Source organism: Pan paniscus, chromosome 23 (assembly GCF_029289425.2).
Source record: "Pan paniscus chromosome 23, NHGRI_mPanPan1-v2.0_pri, whole genome shotgun sequence".
Taxonomy (NCBI): domain Eukaryota; kingdom Metazoa; phylum Chordata; class Mammalia; order Primates; family Hominidae; genus Pan; species Pan paniscus.
Window position 1 is genome coordinate 60,180,369 of NC_085927.1, and position 24,821 is coordinate 60,205,189.

The 24,821-nt window shown below is 64.2% G+C and overlaps 1 protein-coding gene across 15 annotated transcripts in view; it reads right to left on the reverse strand.

The window, feature by feature from the left end:
* Positions 1–701: 701 nt before the first annotated feature.
* PLXNB2 (plexin B2) overlaps positions 702–24,821 on the reverse strand; it is a 33,188-nt gene continuing 9,068 nt past the window's right edge. For 3 of the 15 annotated variants that reach the window (XM_063603176.1, XM_063603178.1, XM_063603180.1), the window contains 35 exons: positions 20,677–20,729; positions 15,417–16,497; positions 14,860–15,042; positions 14,643–14,771; positions 13,836–13,936; positions 13,566–13,692; positions 13,010–13,163; positions 12,072–12,186; positions 11,889–11,997; positions 11,699–11,800; positions 10,883–10,975; positions 10,442–10,523; positions 10,143–10,300; positions 9,912–10,060; positions 9,647–9,755; positions 9,360–9,496; positions 9,021–9,191; positions 8,400–8,529; positions 8,070–8,297; positions 7,782–7,958; positions 7,576–7,715; positions 7,304–7,404; positions 6,959–7,188; positions 6,704–6,885; positions 6,220–6,286; positions 5,845–5,991; positions 4,969–5,125; positions 4,710–4,810; positions 4,549–4,633; positions 4,231–4,385; positions 3,966–4,126; positions 3,704–3,851; positions 2,954–3,018; positions 2,741–2,816; positions 702–1,928 (listed from right to left, as the gene is read on the reverse strand). In XM_063603176.1, the coding sequence (XP_063459246.1) occupies positions 1,557–1,928; positions 2,741–2,816; positions 2,954–3,018; positions 3,704–3,851; positions 3,966–4,126; positions 4,231–4,385; positions 4,549–4,633; positions 4,710–4,810; positions 4,969–5,125; positions 5,845–5,991; positions 6,220–6,286; positions 6,704–6,885; positions 6,959–7,188; positions 7,304–7,404; positions 7,576–7,715; positions 7,782–7,958; positions 8,070–8,297; positions 8,400–8,529; positions 9,021–9,191; positions 9,360–9,496; positions 9,647–9,755; positions 9,912–10,060; positions 10,143–10,300; positions 10,442–10,523; positions 10,883–10,975; positions 11,699–11,800; positions 11,889–11,997; positions 12,072–12,186; positions 13,010–13,163; positions 13,566–13,692; positions 13,836–13,936; positions 14,643–14,771; positions 14,860–15,042; positions 15,417–16,484 (5,709 nt within the window). In that variant the 5' untranslated portion in view covers positions 16,485–16,497; positions 20,677–20,729 and the 3' untranslated portion in view covers positions 702–1,556. Of the gene's footprint in view, positions 1,929–2,740; positions 2,817–2,953; positions 3,019–3,703; positions 3,852–3,965; positions 4,127–4,230; positions 4,386–4,548; positions 4,634–4,709; positions 4,811–4,968; positions 5,126–5,844; positions 5,992–6,219; positions 6,287–6,703; positions 6,886–6,958; positions 7,189–7,303; positions 7,405–7,575; positions 7,716–7,781; positions 7,959–8,069; positions 8,298–8,399; positions 8,530–9,020; positions 9,192–9,359; positions 9,497–9,646; positions 9,756–9,911; positions 10,061–10,142; positions 10,301–10,441; positions 10,524–10,882; positions 10,976–11,698; positions 11,801–11,888; positions 11,998–12,071; positions 12,187–13,009; positions 13,164–13,565; positions 13,693–13,835; positions 13,937–14,642; positions 14,772–14,859; positions 15,043–15,416; positions 16,498–20,676; positions 20,732–21,334; positions 21,388–22,225; positions 22,419–22,463; positions 22,835–24,821 lie in introns of those variants that run through there. The other 12 variants (XM_034949307.3, XM_034949310.3, XM_034949311.3 and 9 more) reach the window with 9 other exon arrangements.

Genomic DNA, 24,821 nt, shown 5'->3' on the forward strand with positions numbered 1-24,821 from the left:
TGCCTTTTCTCTTATCTCTTTGTCTTGTGTCTTTATTTCTACACTCTCTCGTCACCGCACATGGAGAGACCCACCGACCCTGTGGGGCTGGTCCCTACAGAGCTGCCCCAGTCCAAAGGGGACTCGATCAATGGAGGCCTTGCCCTCAAGAGACCCCAGCCATGACGTGCCCCAGCGGGGGAGACAGGCTGGGGCTGCCTGAGAATGGATCCTCGTGAGTGGGTTAGCAGTCCAGACCAGCAGAACCTCAGGATGTGTGCCTGGATCCAGCCACATTTGAAGCTGGGCCTTCACTTTGTGTCTGGAGCACCGAATGCCCTCTGCCTGGGCTGTCTGTATTCTTGGCACACAGGGGAGGCTCTGAGCCCTGCCCGTCCTGGTTGCTGCTGTTCCTAGCGCTCAGGACAGTGCATGCGTGGTGTGCAGCGGGCATTTGGTAAGAATGTGTTGCATGAAAGAAGCCACCAGATGGCACCAGAAGCAGTCCCACCTCCCACCCCCCCCACCTCCCCTCAGCACCCCTCCCAGCCCCCTCCACCTTCCCCAGCACCCCTCCCAGCCCCCTCCACCTCCCCACAGCTCCCCTCCCAGCCCCCTCCAACTCCCCACAGCTTCCCTCCCAGCAGGACCCACAGAGCCCAGGGAAGGGGTGGTGGACAGGGGCACCGCAGCCCCAGGAGGAACTCAGCCAACCCGCAGAGTGAAAAAGACGGCTGTATTTGATTTACAATGAACAAGATTTACAAAAAGGGGTGGGGTGGTCTTGGTGGAACTGCTCCCAGTCCCCCCGGACTGGGTGGGGCTCTAGGGCAGCCTGTCTGACAGACCAGGACCCCAGGATGTCTGGGCCCTGACGTAGGACTTGACCTACGTCTCACTTGACCTTTGACGTGGGGCCCAGCAGCCGTGAGTCCACCCAGAGTGCCGGCACCCTTGGGGAGGCCGGTGAGGTCAGGAAGGCATCGTACCGCTTTTTCTCCTCCTCCCATCTCGAGGTGGACAGACAGACATAGGATCTGGGAACTTGCCCTGGGGGCCACAGGCCCTCAGATCCCCCAGGGGCCCAACCTAGGGCATGGAGGCGACTGCTGGTGCGTGGGCGGAGGCGGAGGCCAGCTGCCCCCAGCGTGGCAGCGTAAGGCACATTTTCAAATCACTCGAGACTCGACAGTGAACACCCGATGCTGGTTCTGCGGCCGGAGGGAGCTGGGGCTGGGGCTGGTGCTGGTGCAGTGCCCGGCGGTATTGCTCAGAGGAAGATGCTACAGTCTAGACGCTGGGCGGGTTCCGGCTGCACCCACTCCGGCTTGGGGCGCGTTCCAGGGGAGGGTGGGGGCCTCAGCCACAGCCACTCGGCCTCCTCCCCCGAGGGGCTCTCAGGTACCTCAGGTACCTATGTCCCAAGGCAGCACTGGAGATTGTAGGTCAGAGGTCAGTGACCTTGTTCTCCAGCGCAGCCGCAATCTGCTGCAGGCGGAAGGCCAGCTGCATCTTCTGGGCGGCAGGGTCCTCCTCCAAGGCATTGATGATCTGAGAGAGGGTCGCATCAGAGCACATCAGGGGACCGCCCAGCACCCCACCCGCCCCCGCCCCCGGGGGGGCATTGATGATCTGAGGGAGGGTCGCATCAGAGCACACCGGGGGACCGCCCAGCACCCCACCCACCCCCGCCCCCGGGGGGGCATTGATGATCTGAGGGAGGGTCCCATCAGACCACATCGGGGGACCGCCCAGCACCCCACCCGCCCTCTCCCCCGGGGGGGCATTGATGATCTGAGGGAGGGTCGCATCAGAGCACATTGGGGGACCGCCCAGCACCCCACCCGCCCCCGCCCCCGGGGACCTGACCCTACCTCGTCATAGTACTTCTGCGTGTATTGGTAGAGCTGGTGTAGTGCCACGAGGGTGTTCAAGGAGTCCGTGTGTGCCTGGGGGGTGATGGGACAGTCAGGGTGGAAAAGGGGCTGTGGGAGCCCCAGGGCTGGCAGGAGTAGTACGGGACGCCCAGGACGAGGCCTCCCCGGGGCAGCAGCTGGGGCCTTGGGCACAGCTGGCACTTGGGGCCCCCCATGTGGCGCAGCCTCGGACAGACACCCACGCAGGCAGAGTTGTGCACATGCAACCATCTCAGTGTCTCCTTGTGTGACGCACGGCTGTGGATGGACCCACAGGGACGGGTGCTGTGAGCAGGGCTGTGGGTGGAGCCACACGGAGGGGGTGCTGTGGGCACGGCCAAGGGTGCAGCCGCAGGGAGGGGGTGCTGTGGGCACGGCCGTGGATGGAGCCACAGGGAGGGGGCGCTGTGGGCAGGGCCGTGGGTGGAGCCACAGGGACGGGCGCTGTGGGCACGGCCGTGGATGGAGCCACAGGGAGGGGGCGCTGTGGGCACGGCCGTGGGTGCAGCCGCAGGGAGGGGGCGCTGTGGGCACGGCCGAGGGTGCAGCCACAGGGAGGGGGCGCTGTGGGCACGGCCGTGGATTGAGCCGCAGGGAGGGGGCGCTGTGGGTGCAGCCGCAGGGAGGGGGCGCTGTGCGCAGGGCCTGGCTCCAAGCAGGAGCAGCTCATACTCCCCACACACAGCTGTGGCTCACTTCACATGGCCGAGCCCACCTCGAGGTCCCACCCCACCCTCTCTCCCGCTCAGCACCACATTACCCCTGCCCTGCAGCTCAGGGCCAGGCTCAGCATGGGGTAGTGGGAGCAGGGAGGGCCGTGGGTGCGTCCCTGGTGGCCTCCTTACCCGGGAAATCTCTGCCAGGTGTGTGTTCATGTCCTGGTCGCTGACCTGCACCATCTGCCGGATCCCCTTGTAGTAACTGCAGGGGTGGGAGCATCATACAGTGTGGGCGGCAGGGACCACAAAGGGGGTGGTGGGGGAAACCAAGGCCTGAACCTCCCCGCAGGGGGTCGAGGGTGGGCATGGGGGCCTGGCCTGGAGGGCAGGCAGACTTACTCCTCCACCATCTTCTTGTAGGTGGAGATCTCCTTGGCGTACAGCAGCTTGTTGCTGGGAGAATCCTGTTGAGGACAAAACTCAGTGATGCCTGGCCAAGGGGGCCAGGCTGGGGCTGCTCAGAGTACCCCTGGGTAGCTTCCCCTGCCCCGAACTCCTGACACTTTCATCAAGAAAACTATGGGCCGGGCGCAGTGGCTCAGGCCTGTAATCCTAGCACTTTGGGAGGCTGAGGCAGGCAGATCACCTGAGGTCAGGGGTTCAAGACCAGCCTGCCCAACATGGTGAAACCCCGTCTCTACTAAAAATACTAGCCGTGCATTGTGGCACATGCCTGTAGTCCCAGCTACTCAGGAGGCAGCGGCGGGAGAATCGCTTGAACCTAGAAGGCGGAGGTTGCAGTGAGCAGAGATCGCGCCACTGCACTCCAGCCTGGGCGACAGAGAGAGACTCCATCTCAAAAAAAAAAAAAAGAAAACTACTTATTTTGTGATCTGTAGTAAAACTCAGTTTCTCTGCTCGTGTGCTGTGGTGAGAGGTCTCAGGAGGAGAGAGGGCAAGGGCTCTCGGGATCTCCCAGGCTCTGCTGGGCCCCTGTGCCCCCAGCCTCCGCCACCCGTCACCTCCTACATCAAGGGCTCCAGCCCAAGATGTTCAAATCCACACCCCAGACAAGGTCCCAACTCACAAGATACCTCCTGGGGACAGACCCAGGCCTCCCTGCCCCAGACCTGCCCCCACCCCACTCACGCGGCTCAGCTTATGCTCCGTGCGCGTGCAGGCGTCCATGAAGGTCTGCGCGATGACCGACAGCGAGGCGTCCACCACCTCGTGGACATGCACGTCAAAGATGAAGTGGGGGTTCTTGAGGATGTTCACCCAGAACCGGAGCGGTAAGCTGAGGCAGAGCAGCAGGGAATGAGAGCCGGGGATGGGCCGCGGGGTGGGTGCGGAGCCCCCCAAGTGAGAGGCGGAGCCGGGGCTGGGCCGCGGGGTGGGTGCCGAGCCTCACCTGTTCGTCTTCCAGATGTGGATGGTGTCTTCATCCTGGATGTTGTGCTTCTCTGCCTGCTCGTCCAGGAAGTCGAAGAAGTACTTGACTGCAGGTGGCACCGCGTGCCCAGGCGCCAGCACGCTCTGGAAGAAGTTGTCCACAAACTGCTGCAGTGTGCCCTGTGGGGGGGGAGGGTCTCAGCGTGACGCCGTGGGCGCGGCTCCTGTGGGGGAGGGTCTCAGCGTGGCGGCCTGGTGCCGCCCACACACCCGTGGGGGCCCACCTTGACTGAGAGCAGCCGCGTCAGGTAGATCTCGGTGATGGCCTTAGTCCGCTCCTTCTCTTTCACGCTGCCTCTCTTGGACTTGCCCTCGTCCACCTCGTCGGTCGGCCGCACCAGGTGCCACACCCGGTTCTCCTCCTCCAGGAGGGCATGGCCTGTGGGGAGCGGGCACTGAGGGACCCCTACCCAGGTCTGGGGGCCTGGGTCCCACAGGGAGCGGTGGTGGCAGGGTGGGCAGGGGTGCATGTGTCCAGGGCGGACGTGGTCCACGCCGACCACCAGGGGCTGGAAGGAAACGGGCAACAGGGAGGGACTCACGCTCCCCAGGCAGGTCCTGCTGGCTGTCCTCCGGCTGCTGGGAGACCCCCACCTTGGACAGGATGAGGGTGGCTCCATCCCGGACCTGGGGAACACGGCGGTGAGGGTGGGCTGTGCCTCCAGGGTGCCCAGTTCTCGCCCGCCCCGGCCTACACGCTCACATTGTAGTGCATAAGGGTGTTGACGCGCTTCCACCGGCCCTCCCGCTGTGACGTCAGGTCCAGGTCCGACAGGATCTGCGCTGTGGAGCCCGGACGCCACTCTGTGGGAAGAGACAGCCCAGCTTGGGCCCCGGCCACCCAGGTTCCTCCCACTGCCCACCACTCCCATATGAGAAAGCTGGTCAGGCAGGATACCGCCCCAGGACACAGGCCAGGCACATGGGCGCGGGTGTGCAGACGGGCAGGGGCCGGCACTCACCCAGGACCACGCTGTCTGGCCTGGGCCAGCAGGAGCAGGGCTGCCCGCGGTACACCTGGTCAATGATCTTCTCCTTGACCTGGGAGATGGTGTCACAGTTGAGGACCTTCACCGGGATGGCGTCCACTCCCTCGTCCTGCACGATCACGCTCACCGTCTGCCAAGACATCCGGGATGAAGCCCAGTGGGAGGCCCTGCTCTTACCTGCACCATGCAGGAGCCACTCCCTGCCCCACCAGCTTTGCCCACCACAGCAGCACCCTCGGGCAGCAGGCCCCCGCCAGCCGGGCTCTGAGCCCCTGAGGCTTATGAGATGACCACACTCTGCCCTTCCCCTGCCAGCTTTGCCCACCACAGCGGCACCCTCGGGCAGCAGGCCCCCGCCAGCCCGGCTCCGAGCCCCCGAGGCTTCCCAGATGACCACACTCTGCCCTTCCCCTGCCTGCTCCGGCTCAGCAGGACAGAAAGACGGGGACGGCTCAGAACCGCTCACTCAGGCTGTCACGCAAGCTCATGGAAGCACATGCACAGACAGAATACACACATCTCACGCATGCACAGGCTCCTGCCACACCCACTGGTCATGTATGCACAGAACCCTGGACACACCTGGTGTGCCAGGCCCTTGTATGGCCTCCAGGAGGTGGGGGCGCCCGGGAAGAGCTGATGCGGGGCCCGCACACTTAGAGCCTCCAGAGCCCACAGCCACCAGCACCCAAGCCCCTCCCTGAGGCCGAGTTAGAGCAGGCTGTAACTCGAATCCACAGAGGAGGTGGACGGCCTCTGGCCTGTGGGTCCCATCTGTGGCCAGGGGATGCCCAAGCTCCTTAGCCCAGATCCGAGGCGCCCATGGCGGCCCCCACCCCAGAAGCTCACCAGGGGTGCATACTCCACATCATCCCCCAGCAGCCCCGTGTCGTTGAGAGTGTACTTGGCCTTCTTCTGTACCGCATCCACCGGGCCCTTTTCCACCTGATGTTTGATGGCCTTGAAGAGCTTGTACAGGGGCTCCCCGGCACTGTCCTGGAGTAACACGGAGGGGAGGCTGGGAGGTCAGGGGACCTGGGGCCTGGAAGGGGCCCCCGGAGCCCTGGCCAGAGGCATGGACGGGGCTGACCATGTCGGGGGCAGGAAGCAAACCTGTCCAGGCAGGGCCCACCTCAAGGTGCCGTACAGATAGGGGAACGCTGGAGGGGATGGCAGCAGTCTGCCTCGTCCCTCAAGCCCCAGCCAGGCTGGGGTGGAACCCACCTTGAGGTACTGGTACAGGCAGATGGACATCCAGTTGGACAGCATCCTCTCCACCACAGTCTCAGACCTGGGGGTGCAGGGAGGCCTTGTACCGAGTGACCCCGTAGTATTCCTGAGGCCCAACTGACTCCTCCAAGCACCCGGCCACCCTTGCGCCAGCCTCGCCCCCGTCCAGCCTGGGTGTGGCCTGCAGTGAGGACTACCTGGTGGCAGCTCCAGCCCTTGTGGGAAGTGTGCCACCTTCCTTCTGTTCTGCAGAGGGCTGACACTGTGACCAGCTGAAACCACTGGACAGGAAGGGCTAGAGTCCGGCTTTGAGTTTGCGGCCGGGGACACCACCCCTAGACCGTCCCCCACCACCAGCGCTGGCTGGCACCTGCCGGCTCCTGGGGGCCCAACAGGCCTCTGTGCCACCCGCCACCAGCCCCAGAGCCCCTGTGGCCACCCCGCCCGTGGCCCCGCCCGTGGCCCCGCCCATGTGCACCTGCGCAGCATCAGCTTGGGGTTCTTGGCCACCACGTACTGCTCCAGGAGCTCCAGGAAGAGCGTGTGCATGATGTCCGTGTAGTACTCCAGTTTCCCGTGCAGCGCCACCGTCAGCAGGGACGCGAAGTAGACCTTGGCGCGGGCCGAGAACTCCCGCTGGTTCTCCAGGGTGTGGATGAACTGTAGGGGCCGGCGGTCAAAGCCTGCCCGGCGCCACCTGTGTGCCCTCCCGCCCGCCCGATGCCCGGCTCACATTGATGAGGAAGGACTTGCTGTTCAGCAGGTTGGAGAACTGGTAGAGGGCCTGCTCCACCACCGGCCGCCGCGGCTCGGGGATGTCTAGCTTGCCGGTGATCATCACGTCCTTGTCGCCGTCCTTGGAGGGCAGGAAGAAGACGCGGTCGGTGTAGGTCTTGTAGTCCAGCACGGGGATGCCGGCCTCGTGCACGTCGTTGGTCTGGTCCTCCATCTCGATCATCAGGTCTAGGGGGAGGCTGGCGTGAGACGTCCCTGGCCATGTGGGGCCCTGACCCCCACGCTACACACAGCATCCCCGCCCCAGGAGGCGCCCGAGCACCAGCCCCCAGGCGGTCCCTACCCGTGAATTCCTTCTTGCAGCGGTCCCGCACGCTCTCCTCCAGGCCCTCCAGCTGGGACTTGATCTTCTCATACTCTCGTTCGGCCTGCTGGCTCTTCCTCCTGCAAGGCACAGGGGGGGCTCCTAGGTTCTGCCGGGGCTGGCCGCTCAGCTGCCCGGATGAGGAGGTGGATCTACACGCCTGCCTGTGCAGGGCGGCGGATGAGGCCAGAGGGGCCGAGGCGGGAGGGCCGAGGGCTCAGGGTGTTGGCGCAGCCGGGGGGCGGGCTCACCAGTAGCAGTAGACAGACACCGCGATGACGACCACCATGGGCACGATGACCAGCGGCAAGATGAGGCTGAGCGGCACGTCGCTCACCCGTGTGTCGTACTCCACGCGGCCCAGCACCCACTCGCGAGAGCCGAACTTCACCTGTGTGGGGGGCCGGGTTCAGCGCGGTCCCGTGGGGGCGCCCCCCGCCCGTCCCCGCTCACGCACAATGAACTCGGGCAGGTTGTGTGTGGTGTCTCGTTTCTGCCGCCGCTTGGGCGGGGGCTGCACCTCCGGGGGCTCACAGTACAGGTCGGTCTCCGTCAGCGTCTTCATGGTGCAGCGCTCGGCACCCACGAAGGCCTCGGCCTCCTGCAGCGTCATCGCCTTGTTCAGATTGGTGCCCTGGGGAGGGGGCAGTGGTCGGGGTGAGGAGGAGGGAACCAGGGACAGGTGGACCAGCTCTCAGCCCAGACCCGAGCAGGACCTAGACACCCGGGGCTGCACCGTCCTCACCCGGGCGTGGATGAGCTTGTTGACCTGCTTCTTGACGCCACCTGTGAAGTTCTCAAAGGTGGGGTCAGGCACGTACTCGAAGGCCCCGGCCTCTGTTCTGAGCAGGGCACGGTGCCCGTCCATCTCGATCAGCACCGTGAGGTTGTAGGCCTCTGGCTCCTCAGGCACAGCCGGGGACAGGAAGACGACCTTGGTGTCGTTGTGGAACACGTAGTCTGTACCCACCACCTGCAGGCAAGTCCCAGCCGTCAGCCCCCGGGCGCAGACCCCGCCCTTCCTGGGCACGATCCCATGGGCCGGTGCCAGAGCTGAGCCCACGCCAGGACTGACCGTCATGGGCTGCAGGGATTCAGCCTCCCGCGGCGGCTGCCAGGACTGCAGGGGCTCCGCGATGACCACCATGGCAAACCTCTGGATCAGGCTGAAGCCCTGACCCGTGACGTTGATGCTGCGGCCACCACTGGGGAGGGCAGTGCCTTCGTGGGCTCGGCTGGCAGGGGTGGTCCCTGCAGCCTCCGCCCTCCTGTCCCCGCCCACCCTGGCCCTGACCACACGGGGCTTCCAGGTGCATGTGTGGGTCTCGGTGGGCAAAGGGGCAACGCGGTGGGCCGTGCTGAGCACGAGACTGTGCGGCAAGTGGGCGGGGGGCACGCGGGGCCTGGTGAGCGTGGAGCCTCTGGTGTGCCCGTCTGGGTTTCTAGGAGGAAGTGGATCTGGGGTGCAGTGGGGTTTTCCGGAGGCCGCCTCCCCCTGCACAGACCAGCCCCACCACATTCCTTTCAGCACAGTCAGCCAAGGGCACTGAGGAGGCAGCTGGGTGTGGGGAGCAGAGCGGGGCGGGCAGGGCACTGAGGAGGCAGCTGGGTGTGGGGAGCAGAACGGGGCGGGCAGGGCACTGAGGAGGCAGCTGGGTGTGGGGAGCAGAGGGGGGCGGGGGGACACCAGCCTCACCTGGCAAAGCTTCGTAGCGGCTCGAAGGCTCGCAGTACGGGGTTTTCGCGGTAGGTGAAGAAGATGCCGGGGTTGGGCACGGGGGACCCCCCGTAGGAGATCTCCAGGAGCATCTGGCCCCGTGTCGCCTGGGGGCCAGTGACACACTGGAGCTGCGCCCCAAACTTCGTCCTGGGGGAGGGAGGGTGCTGGTCTGCATCAACCCCTCCCCCGGGACCAGCCCCAGCCTGACCAGGCTGGCCCCGCCATCCCCTCAGGGCCACTCAGGTCTCAGTAAGTGCCCCCCTCCATACCCAGGGCCAGGGCCAACCAGACTCAGCAGCTGGCGATGACACCCACACTTTACACGGGACGCCGTTGAGGGTCACCCGCACGTCCTCCTGGGAGCCCGTGTCCAGGTGGGTGCCGTGGATGGTCAGTGTGGTGCCGCCCGCCTGCGGTCCCTGCTGCGGCTCCACACTGAGAGGCTTGGGCTGCTGAAAGAGCCGCAGGGGCACTCGGGTGAGGACGGGGCACAGGACGCCCTTGGTCCTGGGCTGGATGGTAACTGTCGTGGGGAGGCGGCGGGCAGAGCCCCTCCTCCCGGTCCTCCCGGGTTCGGCAGGTCCCCGAGGCCAGGTGCTTACTTGGAAGGTGAACTGGACATTGGGAGGCGAACGGCCCAGTTTCCCAAAGACGTCCACCTCGACACCCCCCGTGAAAGGCGCCTCCGCAGCCTCGATCACACACACGATCCTGGCGGGCGACAGGCAGTGTGGCCCAGGCACTCCCCGACCCACCCCACACCCTGACACCCTCACCCCCTCAGCCTCTCCACCCACCCAGTCACCCGGAACCCCAGCGTGGGTACTGACCCAGCTGACAGGGCCCAGGCCAGGGCCGTCCACTCACCGGGTGGACACGGAGTAACGTTCCGGCTGAAAGGAGCAGTTCCGGCCGGCCACAGAGATCCTCTGGATGTCCCCTGCTTGGACGCCCAAATTGGACCCCAGGATGGTGATGCGGATGCCCCCACCCAGGGGGCCCGTCTCAGGCTGGATCTGAAACCACAGAGCCGGGTGAGCAGGGAGGGGCTCACGCCAGGGACGAGGGAAGGTGTAGGCCAGGCTTCGAGGGGCTCACCCTGGTGATGACGGGCGGCGGGCACTCGGAGGTGGTGTTGCACAGGGCCTCATACACGCACCTGCTCTGGCCCCCGCACCACGCACACCTGTAGTCGGGGTTAGCGGCCCGGCACAGGCTGCAGTCGCTGCGGCCAAAGGAGCAGTTGTAGAGGGTCACTGCGGGGAGAGCTGCCGTCAGTGGTCACCCCGTGCCTGCACGCCCCCGACCTGCTCCCCACTGCGCCCACCTGTCCCCCCACCCACCGCCTTGTGCCCACCCGTCCCCTGCCCGCCCCCCACTGCGCCCGTGGCCCCCACCATGGAGCTTGCTGTCGATATTCTTGCCGTAAGACTTGACGTAGAGGTGCAGGGGCAGCGTCTCGTTGGCATCGTGGGACAGCTGGGGGACACACAGGGGCACACTGCACTTCCTGCCCCCACAGAGGGGCGCGGGGCGGGGGTCACGAGGGCAACCTCCCTGTGGCCACCGGGTCCCTTCCCAGCCAAGGGCAGCAGGGGAGGCCTTCAGGTGTCGGAAGTTCGGGAACCCCATGGACGCTGCTCTGTGCCACTCTGTCCCCAGGGAGGCAGAGGGCAGAGGGGGCTTCCCCAGCAGCACAGGGCATGGCGAGCCCCTGGCTGGGCTCTGGTCCCTGGGGTCTCCCTGCTGCCCCTCCCCTCACAGTCCTGAAGGTGACCCCCCACCCCACCCGGGGCCCTGGGGTCCAGCAGCCGAGCCGGCCTGCCCTGGAGCCGTACCTTTGGGGTCCGAAAGACGAAGGTCCCAGATTCCTGCATGGTCACCGGCTCCATGAACTTGAGCAAGTCACTGCCCACGTGCAGGGAGGAACCCTGCAGACCGTGCCGTCAGGACCCTGGACAGGCGGCTGTGGCACCCTGGCCCTCCTCCCAGAACCCCTGCAGCCCCTCCTCTGTGCCTACAGTGTGGGAGCCCTCTCCTCACCCCACACATGCCCGCCCCTCAGATTACCATGCCAGCTGACCCCTCGGCCACTCCTGAGCCCAAACACCTGTGTCTGCAGAAGCCTCTGAACGTCCTGTGTGGGTTTCCCACGGCCACCTCCACCACTCATCCACACCTGAGAGCATCGCCCGGCCCACCTGACATCGTGGCCCCCACAGCTCCCTCCTCAGGAGGTGGCACTGGCCCCTCAATCTCCACACGCCTGCCTCCTCCACTGCCTCTGTTCTGGCCCATCCAAAGGCCCCCGAGTGCTGCCTCCTGGCCTCTGTCCCCGATAAATCCTGTGCCCTCTACCTCATGTGGGGGCCCCGAGTCGGGGGGCACGGGTGGAGCTCAGGCTTCCCACACACCCATCAGCACTGGCCGGCACCCCCTCCCTCTGCACCTTAGCCTGCCTGTCACCGGCCGGCACCCCTCCCTCCGCACCTTAGCCTGCCTGTCACAGCCGGCACCCCTCCCTCCGCACCTTAGCCTGCCTGTCACTGGCCGGCACCCCCTCCCTCCGCACCTTAGCCTGCCTGTCACCAACCGGCACCCCTCCCTCCGCACCTCAGCCTGCCTGTCACCAGCCGGCACCCCTCCCTCCGCACCTTCACGGTGTCCAGGTTCTTGCCCTGGAAGTTCACATCTGTCTCGTGGTTCATGGGGATCACCAGGGGGCTGGGTCCCAGGAACTGGGGACAGCTGTCCTCCTGGGAGAGCAAGGCTGGTCAGGTGCTGCCTGGGCACAGCGGAGCAGCCATGCCCTGAACAGTCCCCTGAGGCCCCGAGGCCCCTCACCATGTGGGCACGGACGATGCCGTCCTCAGGGTTGGGCGAAGCCTCCCGGCACTCGTGGTAGCGCAGGTCCCACTGGCAGGTCCAGCGGTTGCTCACGCAGGAGATGCACCTGCGTCCAGAGGGGATCGTGAGCAGGGCTGGGGTGGACGGGCAGGGTGGGGTCGACGGGCACGAGACACTCACGGCAGGTTCTCCTCCAGGCTCATGGCCTGGCGGCAGTCGTAGAAGGGGTACTGGTAGGACGTGAGGAAGATGTTGCCTCGTCTAAGGAGGAGCTGGATGGTCACGGCCACGTGGTCTGCAGACAGCAGAGGGGGAGGCGTCAAGGTGGCGGCCGCAGGGCCGAGGGCCAGGCTGGGCCTCCCCCGGGGCTGACTCCTGGGGCCGAGGTGGAGACCCCTGGTCTTCAGGGGGCCCTGCCAGGACGCCCCGCATTCATGTTGTGCGGGGCCTGCCACCTGCTATCAGATCTCGGGTGGGGCTGCCAGGACGCCCGTTCACGCTGGGCTGGACCTGCCAGCTGCTATCAGATCTCGGTTCGGGTGTCGGGCGCAGCACCGGGCTTGCCTTTCTCCCCCGGGTCCAGGTTGCTTTCATACCCTCTGTTCCCGCAGGCACTGAGGGCAGCGGCTCCTTGGAGTCTGGGTGGGACCTGCCAGGTCCCTGCCCACGTCACTGCGTGGCCCCACTGCCCCCAAAACTCAGGGGACATGGGCGGGACGCCTGCCCTGGCCCACATGCGAAGCCCTGCAGCCTCTGGGAACGGCCCTGCTCTCTGAAGCTGGACATGGCAGGAAGGGGTGAGGGGCGTCTGCCGAGACGACGGGGCCTGGCGCCTGGCACCCACATGCCGCTCCGGACGTGATGAGGGAGCAGGCTGAAGACAAGTCACCTTTGCTACAGGCCTGGGGGGCGTGGCTGCGGACAGCCCAAGAGGCCAGAACCTCCCCAACAGGCACAGCAACCCCACCACAGGCTTCATTCAGGCTGGGCCCCCAGGGCAGCTGCGGAGTGTGCCTGTGCAGAGCCTGCACCCAGGGGCCAGCAGAGGCGAGAGCCCGTGTGCACAGGGCCCCGTGTGACCGAGAAGGGCCACCCGGGGGCTCGGGAAGGGGCCTCACCCTGGCCTGGCGGCGTGACAGGGATGCTGCTCGGGGAGTTGCAGATGACGGCCTCGCCCTCCACGCGGGCGGGGTGTGGCGGCGACTCCCCAAAAAGGCACAGCAACTCGTCCTCCTCGCTCAGGGCAGGGAGGGGGCTGACGGTCAGCTGCACCTGAGGGAGGGGCCGTGCCGCTCACACTGGGAACCCCGAGTCCTGTCAGCCCACCTGCCCGTGACCCGACCTCCCTGCGTGTGTGGGCGCACGGCCCAGTGGAGCCTCCAGAACCCGACTCCACGTCTTCCAATACAGGCCTCTCTGTGGTCACCCCAGCAACTCCTGGGACAGGGCCTGGGTCCACCCTGGATATGGACAAGCCCCACCCCTACCCGCCCAGGTCATAGGGGTCCAGGGGGCCAATGGAGGGCGGGCTCCATCCCTAAGGCTCGGTGCCCAGAGCCCAGGCGGGGGAGATGTGGAGCCCTCCCCTGCCTGTCCCAACAGCTCCCAGCATGGGGGAGCCCCCACCTGGCCCGGCCTGGGGCCCAGGACCCCCACCCCAGCCCCACCACGCACCTCCCCCTGGGCCCGCCGGCTCATGTTCTGTGGCTGGGCGCTGGTGATGGCCACGCAGGACTTGCTTCGGCTCCACAGCCAGTGGCTGGCCTCCTCGGCCCGCGGACACTCGGCCTTCCGGGTGCATCTGCAGGCGCAGGGGGCGGCCTCAGCCCAGGGTGGAGTCTTGTTCTCCCAGGACAGGACAGTGCGGTGTGCCCCCCGACCCAGGCCACGACCTCCCGGGATCCCAGAGGCAGGCCGTGTCCCCGAGCCACCCCAGGCACTCACCGTCCCTCGACGACGCACCAGCCGCAGTAGGGGTCCTGGGAGTCGCGGCACTGGGTGCAGGTCGGGTAGCTCAGGCACTCCTGCACCGGCAGCCGGAACACCTAGGGCAGCGGGGCCATTGAGTGGGACCACAGCAGAGGCCGCACGGGCCTTCCGCAGACCCCAGATGTCCCCAGACCGCCAGCTTGACCCAGCTCTGTCCCGGGGCCTCAGGAGCCTCAGACACCTCAGGCTTGATATGAAACAGTTCTGGCTCTGGGTGGCCATGCCAGGCCCAGGATCCCGATGGGAGCCCAGGGAAGCCTGGAGGTCTTGGCTGTGGTGTCTCCCGGGGCAGCTCCTGTCCTCTACACTGGCTCCCTCCGAGGGGTGCTCCTAGGGCCGGCCTGAGGGTCTCTTGCACTAACCCCCCACAAGCTTGGGGCCCAGGCCCATGTTCTCCACTGACTGAGCTCACGGGGGCTGTGCAGGGACCCCGTCTTCCCATCCACCCTCAGCAACACCCCTCAGACACCAACCCAGGTCCCTTCCATCAGGACGGGGCAGAGGCGGGGCCAGAGGGAGAGACGTGGTTGAGACCACAAAGGACAAACAGAAGGAGCGGCAGAAACGGGGCAGTGCCAGAGAGACACAGGATGGAGGCACTGCCCGGGACCCACCCAGCCACCCCTCATCCAGCCCAAGGAGAAGGGCCCAGCTCTGCAGCACCCCGTCCTCCTCTGGCCCCCGGGCCTGTCCTAAGGGCCTGGGACACAATGACCGGGCATACTTGGCCTAGAGTGCTCTCTGGGGCTGCGTCTGGCTCACCTTGTCCTGGGTCATGGCGTACAGGCTGGCCAGGTCTCCAGACAGTACCAGGTCACGCTTGACTCTCTTGTTTATCTCCACAAGGATAGAGTCGTACTCTGAGGAGGTGCCGTCTGGGGTGAGGTACACCTGTGTGCGCGAGGGCAGGCCGGTGAGGGTACCGGCCTTGTACACAGACGGGCCCTCCAGAGCCTCCCCGCCCCAGCCTGGGCTAAACCTTGAGGATCCGGCCATCAGAGGTGCCCAGAAAAGCAACAGTGTGGTTGTTCTCGGTGGCGACCGTCACGGCCGTGAGGTTCAGGCCTCCACGCTGCAGCACGGCTGTGCCTCTGAGCCCGTCGCGGCTGCCCAGCGGGTAGGGCAGGTGCTCCGAGCCACATGGGAAGCTCTTGCTGGAGCCCTGCGGACCACAGCGTGTCAATGGCAGGCAGACCCCCTGTCCTGAAGGGCCCTCTCCACTCGCACTCCAAGACTCGGGACAGGCCCTTCCCTTCCTTCTGGCACACGTCCTACACATGTCCCCGAGAACAGGACGCACGTGGCAGGGAGCCCCACCGTGCTCACTGTTGTGTTCCCCAGTGCCCGACACAGGCCTGGGACTGGCACCGGCGTGAATGGCACTGAGAGATGCGGCACCCACCCACGCAAGCGCCCAGGCTGGCGAGAGCCACGGCCACACTGCTCACGTGCACCCTCCCCAGCAGGCTGGGACACGCAAACCCACGCACGGACGCCTGCAGTCCAGGCCCCGCGAGAACACACTGAGGCCCATACCGGCGCGTGGCCGCCGCACTGGATATCGCCGTGGAAGGGCTTGTAGAAGATGTCACGGGCCTCCCGGGTGCCTGTGTAACAGGCGTTGCGGTTGGCCTCCATCTTGGCGTGCACCTCGTCCAGCGGGAACAGGCAGAGGCCCGCACCGGGCCCCCCACTGCTCCGGCTGTCTCTGCTGAAGACAGCATATAGCACCCTGCCAGAGCCAGGCGCAGCCACGGAGGCGGCCAGGCAGGTGCCAAAGGCAGCGGCGTGGATGTCGGGGTCCCGGCACTGCAGGTCCATCTCCAGGTAGGAGTAGTAGTTGGGGTCTTCTCTGCACATGCGTGCCAGCAGCGTGCGGTTCCGGGCCGGGTGCTTGTCCTGCTGGTTGAAGACAAAGAAGACGTAGGGGCCGTCCTCGAAGGCCGCCACGAACTGCTGTGTGTTGGTGGACAGGTAGCCGGCCTTGTAGGTGGCGTGGTCCGTGTAGGCTTCAAAGGCCTCCCTGATGTCGGTCCGGTCCAACAGCCGAGTGCTCACGATGATGCCGTTGTCGTGCGGCCCGTTGCCTTTGCCCACAAACAGCACACGGTCACCACCGGGACCCGTGGAGCTCACCAGCCCCACTGTGGCCACACCCTCATCATTGCTGGCCACGAAAGACTTCTCCCCGCTGCTGTCCTCGTAGAACAGGCGGAGGGAGATGTTGCTCAGGGCGCGCAGAGCGCAGATGCCCTTGAAGAGGCTGCCGCACTCCACCAGGCGCTTCCTGGGAGGGTCGAGCAGCAGCAGCTGGTTGACATTGTCAGTCATCTCAGCCTCATGGCACTGGCTGGCCTCGATGGGCGGCGTGCACTTCTTGTTGTCCAGGGCCGGGCCCGTGGCCACCTGCTGCTCCAGCTGCAGCTTCGCATCCAGCTGGTAGAGGGCATTCACCGCCCCCAGGTACACCACGCCTGAGGCCTCATCCACAGCCAGGTGGTTCAGCTCTTTCTCGCTGCGGAAGAAGTCCAGCTTGCGGGGCCTCAGGCTGGCACCTGCGCCCAGCAGGCCCAGCAGGGTCAGGGCCCAGAGCTGCAGTGCCATTGCCCCCCGCACCCTGTGGGAAGAGAGAAGGGTCAGGGGAGCCCCGACCCAGAGGACCCCCGATCAAATCCCTCTCCAGTCCCTGCCCCAAACGTCAGAACATGGGAGAGAGGGTCACGCCACTCCACGAACTGAGGAACCTGGAGCTCCGCCCCTTCCTGCTTCACACCCCCGCCATCCTCGAGGTCTCGCCGGAGACCACTTCTCAGCCCTCCTCAAGTCCACCCTGACTGACCACTGGGGCCAAGGCACTGCCATCGCCTGCTACAGGATCCCTCCCGGAGGTGCTGAAAACACCGGCAGGCCTATCCCCGAGGCAAGGAGTCGACGTCCCCAGAAAGGCTCTCAAGTGCTCACATTCATGCCCCCTGACCTGTGACCCCAAGGAGCTCCAGGTGGTCGGGACGCACCGGCCCCAGCGCACAGGCTCAGGCTGACAGACAGACCCCTGGACGTTGGAACAGGCGGCTCACGCATGGGGCAGAGGTGAAGGACACGGGAAACCAGAGGCTCGGGTGAGAGCGAGGGGTGCCCTGTGCATAGCCCAGCAAGTGCACATGCAGTTTACAACTGCCCGCCAGAGCCCCCAGGCGGCCTGAGCCTCCCTGACCACCTCCAGGCCCCCTGCCCTGGTCAAACAGTGGAAGCCAGCAATCACCCATAGCTCCTCGCTCGGCCCATGTCACGCCCAGGGCAGAGCCTCGGAGAATCGCCCACCCACCCCTCGCTTGGCCCATGCCGTCCCCAGGGCACAGCCTCTGATGTGCGCACAGCGGAGGCAAGAAGGGGACCTGGGGAGCCAGGAGCAACTCCAAATCCACCAGGTCTCAGAGGCAGAGGCCCCCACATCTGCAGCCTGGACAGGCTGTGTCCACATGCGTGTGTGTAACCGAGCACGTCTCGGTGTGCGGTCTGTGCCTGGGTCCGGGTGGATGAGGGGGATGTGTGGTGTGATGGGTGAGCTGCTGAGGACCAGGCTGAGCTGAGGGTCTCCCAATAGGAGGAAGATCCAAGGCCCCACAGGTGGACCCAGGACATGCGTGGTCCTCTCTCTTTCCCTCCCTACCAGACTCAACTGCATCTTGGGGGCTCAGACACAAGTGGCAGACAGGGCCCTTCTGCCTCTGAGCTCTTCCTCAGGGTGGTCCGTCCCTCTCACGCTAGGGACCCTGCTCCATCCTGGCCAGGGATCCCTACATCAGCCTCCCCTGCCAGCGCCCCCTCCTCATGCTCCCAACCACCCCCACTCCTGGGCCCACCGTCATCTTCCCTGAGTGCACCAGTACGGGGGGCTCCCAGGTGTCCAGGGCAGCCCTGCCATGGCAGGTGCCAAGGGGGTCCAGACTCGATGGCAGAGGGTCACGAGGGATGGAGGCCCTGGCCTCCCCCACCTCCCTGTGCAGGCCCACCCCGTGCCTCCAGAGGGACTGCCACATCCTCTCAGGCCACCACAAGTGTCACCTCCCTGCATATGTCTCATCCCCTCGAAACGCAATCCTCTTTCTCACCACATATTTGAAAGTTTTGCCAGGCCCTGTGGCTCACGCCTGTAATCCCAGCACTTTGGGAGGCCGAGGCGGGTGGATCACGAGGTCAGGAGTTTGAGACCAGCCTGGCCAACATGATGAAACCCCGTCTCTACTAAAAACACAAAAAAATTAGCCAAGCGTGCTGGCACCCGCCTGTAGTCTCAGCTACTCTAGAGGCTGAGGCAGGAGAATCGCGTGAACCTGGGAGGCGGAGCTTGCAGCGAGCCAAGATTGCACCACTGCACTCCAGCCTGGGTGACAGAGCGAGACTCTGTCTCAAAAAAAAAAAAAAAAAGTTTTAAGTGTACAAAGAACAAGCCATAAAATGCAAATGTTTCCACATCACTGTGTCTCTGACGGCCAGGCTGACCACGACAGCCTGTGACCCATTTCTCAGGTGAAGAAACTGAGGCACGGAGCAGAATTTACCCAAGGCCACACCGCGGGCATGGGTGGGGCTGGGATTCTGACATGCAGTGGGAGCAGCTTGGCCTCTGACCACTGTGTTTCTCCACCCTTTTGACACCCCCCCAAACCCCCTGGCCTCTGTCCTCCCAGGAGGGCAGGGGAGCCCGCTCTGCTGCTCCGTAGCCAGGGGAAGTGTTTCTCCCGAGCCTCGGCTTTGGGTGAAGCTGCATTTACTGGCACAGCCGCCCTCCACCTGCCCGTGGCAACCCCCCGTTCTGATTGCCCGCACGCTTCCTGAAATCTCTTGAGGTGTAACCAACATGCAACCGACCGACAACATCTGAGCCACCCCAGGGCCCGCATGAGTGAGACAGCGCTGCACTGGCCTTCCTGCTCCCTGGGGGTGTGCCCATCAGACAGGCAGCTCCTGCCCGGCACAGAACTCCCTCCCTGCACTGGGGGGTTCAGTGCTCAGCTGCTGCCCAACCCCTGGAGCCCCCTGCCCAACCCCTGGAGCCACCAGGTGCCCACGAGCACAGCAGCCGCTGGGAGAGGTGACCACCCACAGGCAAGGAAGTTCCTGGCCGACTGGTGGCAGAGAGGCTGGGTAGGGCCATGGGACCCCAGGCTTCACCAGGATAGGGGTGATCAGCCAGGAAAAGATGCTGGCTTTAGTGAGAGACAGGAAGATTCTACAAGCCCACGGGAACCTCTGGGCATGATCCTGGTGGAGGGGGTTCTATGCCCAGCTCAGCCAGGGTCCCCCGCTGTGGCTCAGTGGCCTGTCCAGGGGAGAGGAGAGGAGGGCACAGGAGTCCCAGGCCTCCAGGAGAGGCCCGTAGGCTACAGCCACAGCCCATGGCCCTACCAGGGAGGAGCAGCGCCTGCCCGAAGGCTCCACAACCCCCGCTGCGCCCCTCCCCTACCCACAGCCACCCGGGGGCAGGTCCCGCAGGCCCCCGCCTTCTAAGTGCACCCAGTGGCGCCAGCGGGGGCAGGCAACGTCCAGGCCCCTCGGCCCCGCGCCCAGGCCTGCTGCCCTCTCCTCCCAGCCCCGCTCACCCGGCCCAGCTCGGTGGCAGTGGCAGAGGCAGCCTCAGCCAGGCGCAGCTCCCGGGAATGAATGGAATGCGCCCGCAGCTGGGAGGGGAACGCGGGGGCGGCGCGGGGGCGGGGCCCATGGTCCCCTCGGATCTGGCCCGGACCGTGGTGGGGCAGCCTGGGGAACCCTGCGGCGCCCCTAGCCCCAGGAAAAGCAATGGCTCTGGGCCCCCACAAGCCACCCCTCACCCGTCCCCCAGCTTCCACCCAGGGAAGACACTCACCCACCCGCCAGGGCTGTAGGGGCCCCGGTACAGGAAGAAGGCTCTCCTGTCCCTGCCGGGGGCTGGCACACCCTAAGTGCTCAATAAACACCACCGTGTGCCACCAGGGAAAGCCTGACTCCCAGGGTCCTACCGGCCCAGGCTTTTCAGGGTGGCAGGCGCGGCTGGGGTGACACCCTACAGGTGGCAGCTGCCTTCTGGTTCCTGGACAAACAAGGCCTCAGGTGACCTGCCTGCCCAGGCCCAGGAGCAAAGGGCAACCCACCGGACCAGCAGCAAAGCTCCGGCGGCGCAGGAGGCGCCAGGCACAGCCAGCTACGCTTCCTGCTGCCTGTGTTCCTGGAACAGGAGGGAGGGCGGGCAGCAGGCACTTCCTGTTTTGAAGCCCTCCTGGGACCCCCACTTACGGGGCTGGCGGGGATTTCCTCGGGCCCTCTGGTGCCTTCCTCCTGGCTGAAGCTCGGAGGGGCACTTTCAAGAGGCCACAGCAACTCCGGCTGCTGCTGGGCAGGGAAGCTCCCCACTTCCATCCAGACCAGGCCACAGCAACTCCGGCTGCTGCTGCCCACAAAGCGTCTGCACAGGCACCCCCCCCACACACCCCCAACACTCCAATTCCCAGCCCTGATGTCCCAGAACCCGGTGCCACTGTCTCACTGCAGACCACTCCACCTGAGCAAAAGCTTGGCCTGAGCAAAAGCTTGGCCTCAGAGAACCATGGGGGCCTCACAGCGGCTCCATGGGCAGGGAAGCTCCCCACTTCCATCCAGGCCAGGCCATGGGAAGGGTGGCAGAGTGACAGGTATGGTTGAAACCTGGCTGGACAGAGCCTTGCAGACACCACATGGCAGTTCTAGATACCTCCGGCCTCCCTGTCCACATAGCCCCAGCCACCCACTGCCTTTCCCAGGTGGGGTGCAGACCCCTCACCGAGGCTCCAGTGGTCCAGCTCAGTTTCTGCTCCAGGCCAGCATCGAGATTCTCTAGGAGGCAAAGGAGAGATGCCGGTCACAAGAGGAGCCCGGTCTGCTGTGGAGCCCCCCACCTCTGTCCCATGCTGGCGGGGCTTGGGGGAAGAAACATCCCACAGGACCCCATCTGGCCTTTGCCTTCCCTCTGGTCCCTGCACAGCCCCTTCCTCAGACACCTCCAGGGCTCCTGGCACTCCCCTCTGTCAGGGGCTTTCTGCCTGTTTAAACTAGGTATGGCTATTACTTTGCTTAAAATAAAAGTTGCTTTCTGAGGCTGGGTGCGGTGGCTCCCGCCTGTAATCCCAGCACTTTGGGAGGCCGAGGCAGGAGGATCACGAGGTCAGGAGATCAAGACCATCCTGGTGAACACAGTGAAACCCCGTCTCTACTAAAAATACAAAAAAATTAGATGGGCCTGGTGGCGGGCGGCTGTAGTCCCAGCTACTCGGGAGGCTGAGGCAGGAGAATGGCATGAACCCGGCGGATGGAACTTGCAGTGAGCGGAGATCGCACCACTACACTCCAGCCTGACTTCGTCTCAAAAAAAAAAAAAAAAAAAAAAAAAAAAGTTGCTTTCTGAAAAATACGCACACCCATGACCCTGAAATTTCACTTACTAGCTGTGTGACCTTGGGCAAGTTACTTAACTTCTCTGTGCCTCTTTCTCCATCTGTGGAATGGAGACAGAATAGTGAGCTACCCCCAGAGGTTTACAAGGACTAAATGAATTCATTCACAAAAAGCCTCAGAGTGTTACACTGTAGCATTCAGCAATGCTTGCTATTGTATCTTCCCTTGCTATTGTATCTTCTAGTTCTGGATAAACACCGACTATACCCACAGGGAGGCACAGACCCAGGGTGCTTCTCCGCATGGTTGGCTTTAGTGAAAATTTGGCAGCCACCCAGCATCCCACCAGAGGATACTGTGGAAGACTACATGGTAGATGCAGGTGCGTCTGTGCTGATTCTGATGGGGAAGCCTGGGTGCAGTATTTGGCCCCATCCGTCTCTGAGAGGCTCCAGAAGCCGTCAAACCGAAATCAAAATAGCGGCCGGCTAAGGCTGGGTGCGGTGGCTGACACCTGTAATCCCAGCACTTTGGGAGGCTGAGGTGGGCGGATCACGAGGTCAGGAGTTCGAGACCAGCCTGACCAACATGGTGAAACCCCATCTCTACTAAAAGTACAAAAATTAGCCGGGCGTAGTGGTGCGCGCCTGTAATCCCAACTACTCAGGAGGCCGAGGCAAGATAATAGCTTGAACCTGGGAGGCGGAGGTTGCAGTGAGCCGAGATCGCGCCACTGCACTCCAGCCTGGGCAACAGAGTGAGACTCTGTCTCAAAAAAAGAAAAGAAAATAGTGGTGAACTTTGGGAGCAAGGAGGAGGCCACTGCAGTCCAGCCCAGGCCAGAGTGAGACTGTCTCAAAAAATACACACACACACACACACACACACACACACACACACACCCCACAATAAAAAAGTTCAAGGAACTTGAACTAGACCGTGAACTGGCCGCATGTGGTGGTACAGCCTGAAGTCCCGGGTACTGAGGAGGCTAAGGCAGAGTAGCTTGAGCCCAGGAGGTCTAGGCTGCAGTGAACTGTGATCGTGGGTGAGGAGGCTAAGGCAGAGTAGCTTGAGCCCAGGAGGTCTAGGCTGCAGTGAACTGTGATTGTGGGCAACAGAGCGAGACCCTGACTCTAAGATTAAAGCAAAACACAAGTTTAAGATTATATTTACATATTGCTTGTCTAAATAAGAAGCTGAGCCAGGCACGGTGGCTCACGCCTGTAATCCCAGCACTTTGGGAGGCTGAGGTGGGCGGATCACCTGAGGCTGCAGTGAGCTGAGATCACACCATTGCACTCCAGCCTGGGGAAAGAGCAAGACTCTGTCTCAAAAAAAAAAAAAAAGGAAAAGAAAAGAAAGAAAGAAAAGAAGGCAGGCTCCACTCTGCCTCAGGATGTGACTCTCCAGGCCCTCAATAGCCACCCCTACAACCAAGGTTCAGCTACTGAATCCTGCTCAGGCCCCAGAGTCCACTGCAGCCTGGCCAGGTTGTGTGCCAGCAAAGCGCCTCCTCCCGCAGGGCCAGGCCCCGCTCTCCTCCCACCCCACCGGGATCCTCATGTGCCCTGTGCAGCAGGACCCGGGGTTGGACATGCAGTGACACCAGCAGGGGGGCGGCGGGAAGGGAGGTGAGCTCCACAGCTGTGCATGGACTGTGCTACCCTGCTGCACAGGTAAGGGTTAACCCGGCCAAAGGGCTGGGGAGAGGATGAGGTTTGGGGGGGCAGAGGGCGTCCTTTTGACCTGAGACTCAACAGCACCTTTGTGAAACGGGCGAAAGGCTGCTCCTCTGGCAAACTCAGAAGCCAAAGCACAGGGCAGCACCGGGTCTCCTGAGAAAGCTGGGACCCACAGGGACTGCAGACTGCAGCTCCCAACGGAGGTGGCAGCCATGGCGGTGGCACGGTACCCCCAGACCTGCCATCTTGAAGGGACGCCACACCGGCCTGTGTGCCCCATGCCCACTCCCTGCAGCCCCCAGACTTCTCCCTGCAGCACACCCCCAGGCTCCAGCCTCCACGGGCCCAGGCCCCAGGCGTGGGGGGGCGGGCAGCCAAGGTCAGGGGAGGCTGGCTTCCGTCCCGCCCATCCCGCACGCCCTCAAACAACCTCCCGAGTGATCGATCCACTCAGGAAGCCAGAGGCAAGACCCATACTCCACTCTCCTGGAGGAGGCTTCCTGCCGTCCTCTTCCCTGGCCCTCACAGTGGAGGACGGCCATGGATTTCCCCTCCCAGAGAATAACACCATGATCCCTCCACCCTCAGTCTGGGGCCCTTCCTGGCCCAAGTCTACCTCCTCTGCCCGGCCTCTGGCTTCTCCCACCTCCATCCATCTTGCCCTCAACACTGAGCCAGGCTCCATCTCCTGCTCACAAGATTTCCGCTTAGCTACCCCAGAAAAAGGAGTTTCTTCCTTAGGTGGCTGTGGTCACACCTGACGCTGCTGCACGCAGGGACCTCGAGGCCTGAAGTCCAGAGCCAGACCAGTGAGTTCACACCCCAGCTCTGTCACGTTCTAGCTGGCTCATGTGGGCCATTCAGAAAGCTGCTCTGTGCCTCAGTTTCCCCATATGTAACCTGGGGGTCATTATGGCGCCCACCTCAGAGGGCTGCCTTGAGGTTGAGTGGGTGTGGAAATCTTTACAGCTGTGCCCACTCAGAGAACGCTGCCTCACGACATTCCCACGTCCGTGTTCACTGTGCTCCCTGGAAAGCCCCTGCCCATCCTTTACACCCCGAGACACCCTCCCTAACCCAGCCCCTGAGGAATGGGCCTTGCTCTGTGGTCTATGGTCTTCACCGACAGGCCCCGGCTGCCCCGCCGCCCTGCCCCAACAAGTCCAAACACTGGATCTGGTCACTGGGCACCTGCCGGTCCAAACTCAGTGAGCCGGGAAGGGGTGGTGACATGCAGGGGCGCGAGCCCAGAAGAAGACCTGTCCCCGCAGGTCACCCCCAGGCCAACAGAGCAGAAGGGTCTCCTCCCCCAACCAGAACTCCGATGCAGGCCAAGGGCAGCACAGGGATGCTGGGCCTCCCCTCTACAACCTAGACAGCCTGGGAGGCAGCAGGAGCTGCTTGCTGGCTGGGCACCTGTGGCCCTCTCCTGGGGTCCCTTTTGTTTTTTTTTCTGACCAGCAGCCCCCAGGCCCCTTGCACGGGCTGAGTCTGGCCCCTGCCCCTCCCACTGGGTAAAGGTAAACAAGAGGCATGTAAGGGGGAAGGACAGAGCCCTACTCCAGATGAGGCCAAGAGTGGGGGCTGCCAGGCCCCCCAACTCCTGCCAGCCTTGGTTCTGAGACCGCCCCAAGTCTTGGCTGCACTGCGGGGTGGTTCCAGTGGGGACTAAAATTGGGGGTTCTCTGCCTTTCAGTATTTTCAAGCAAACAGACTGGGCCATTCGTTTCTTTTTTCTGAGACAGGTCTCACTCTGTCACCCAGGCTGGAGTGCAGGGGCATGATCTTGGCTCACTGCAACCCCCGCCTCCCAGGTTGAAGCAATTCTCCTGCCTCAGCCTCTCCAGTA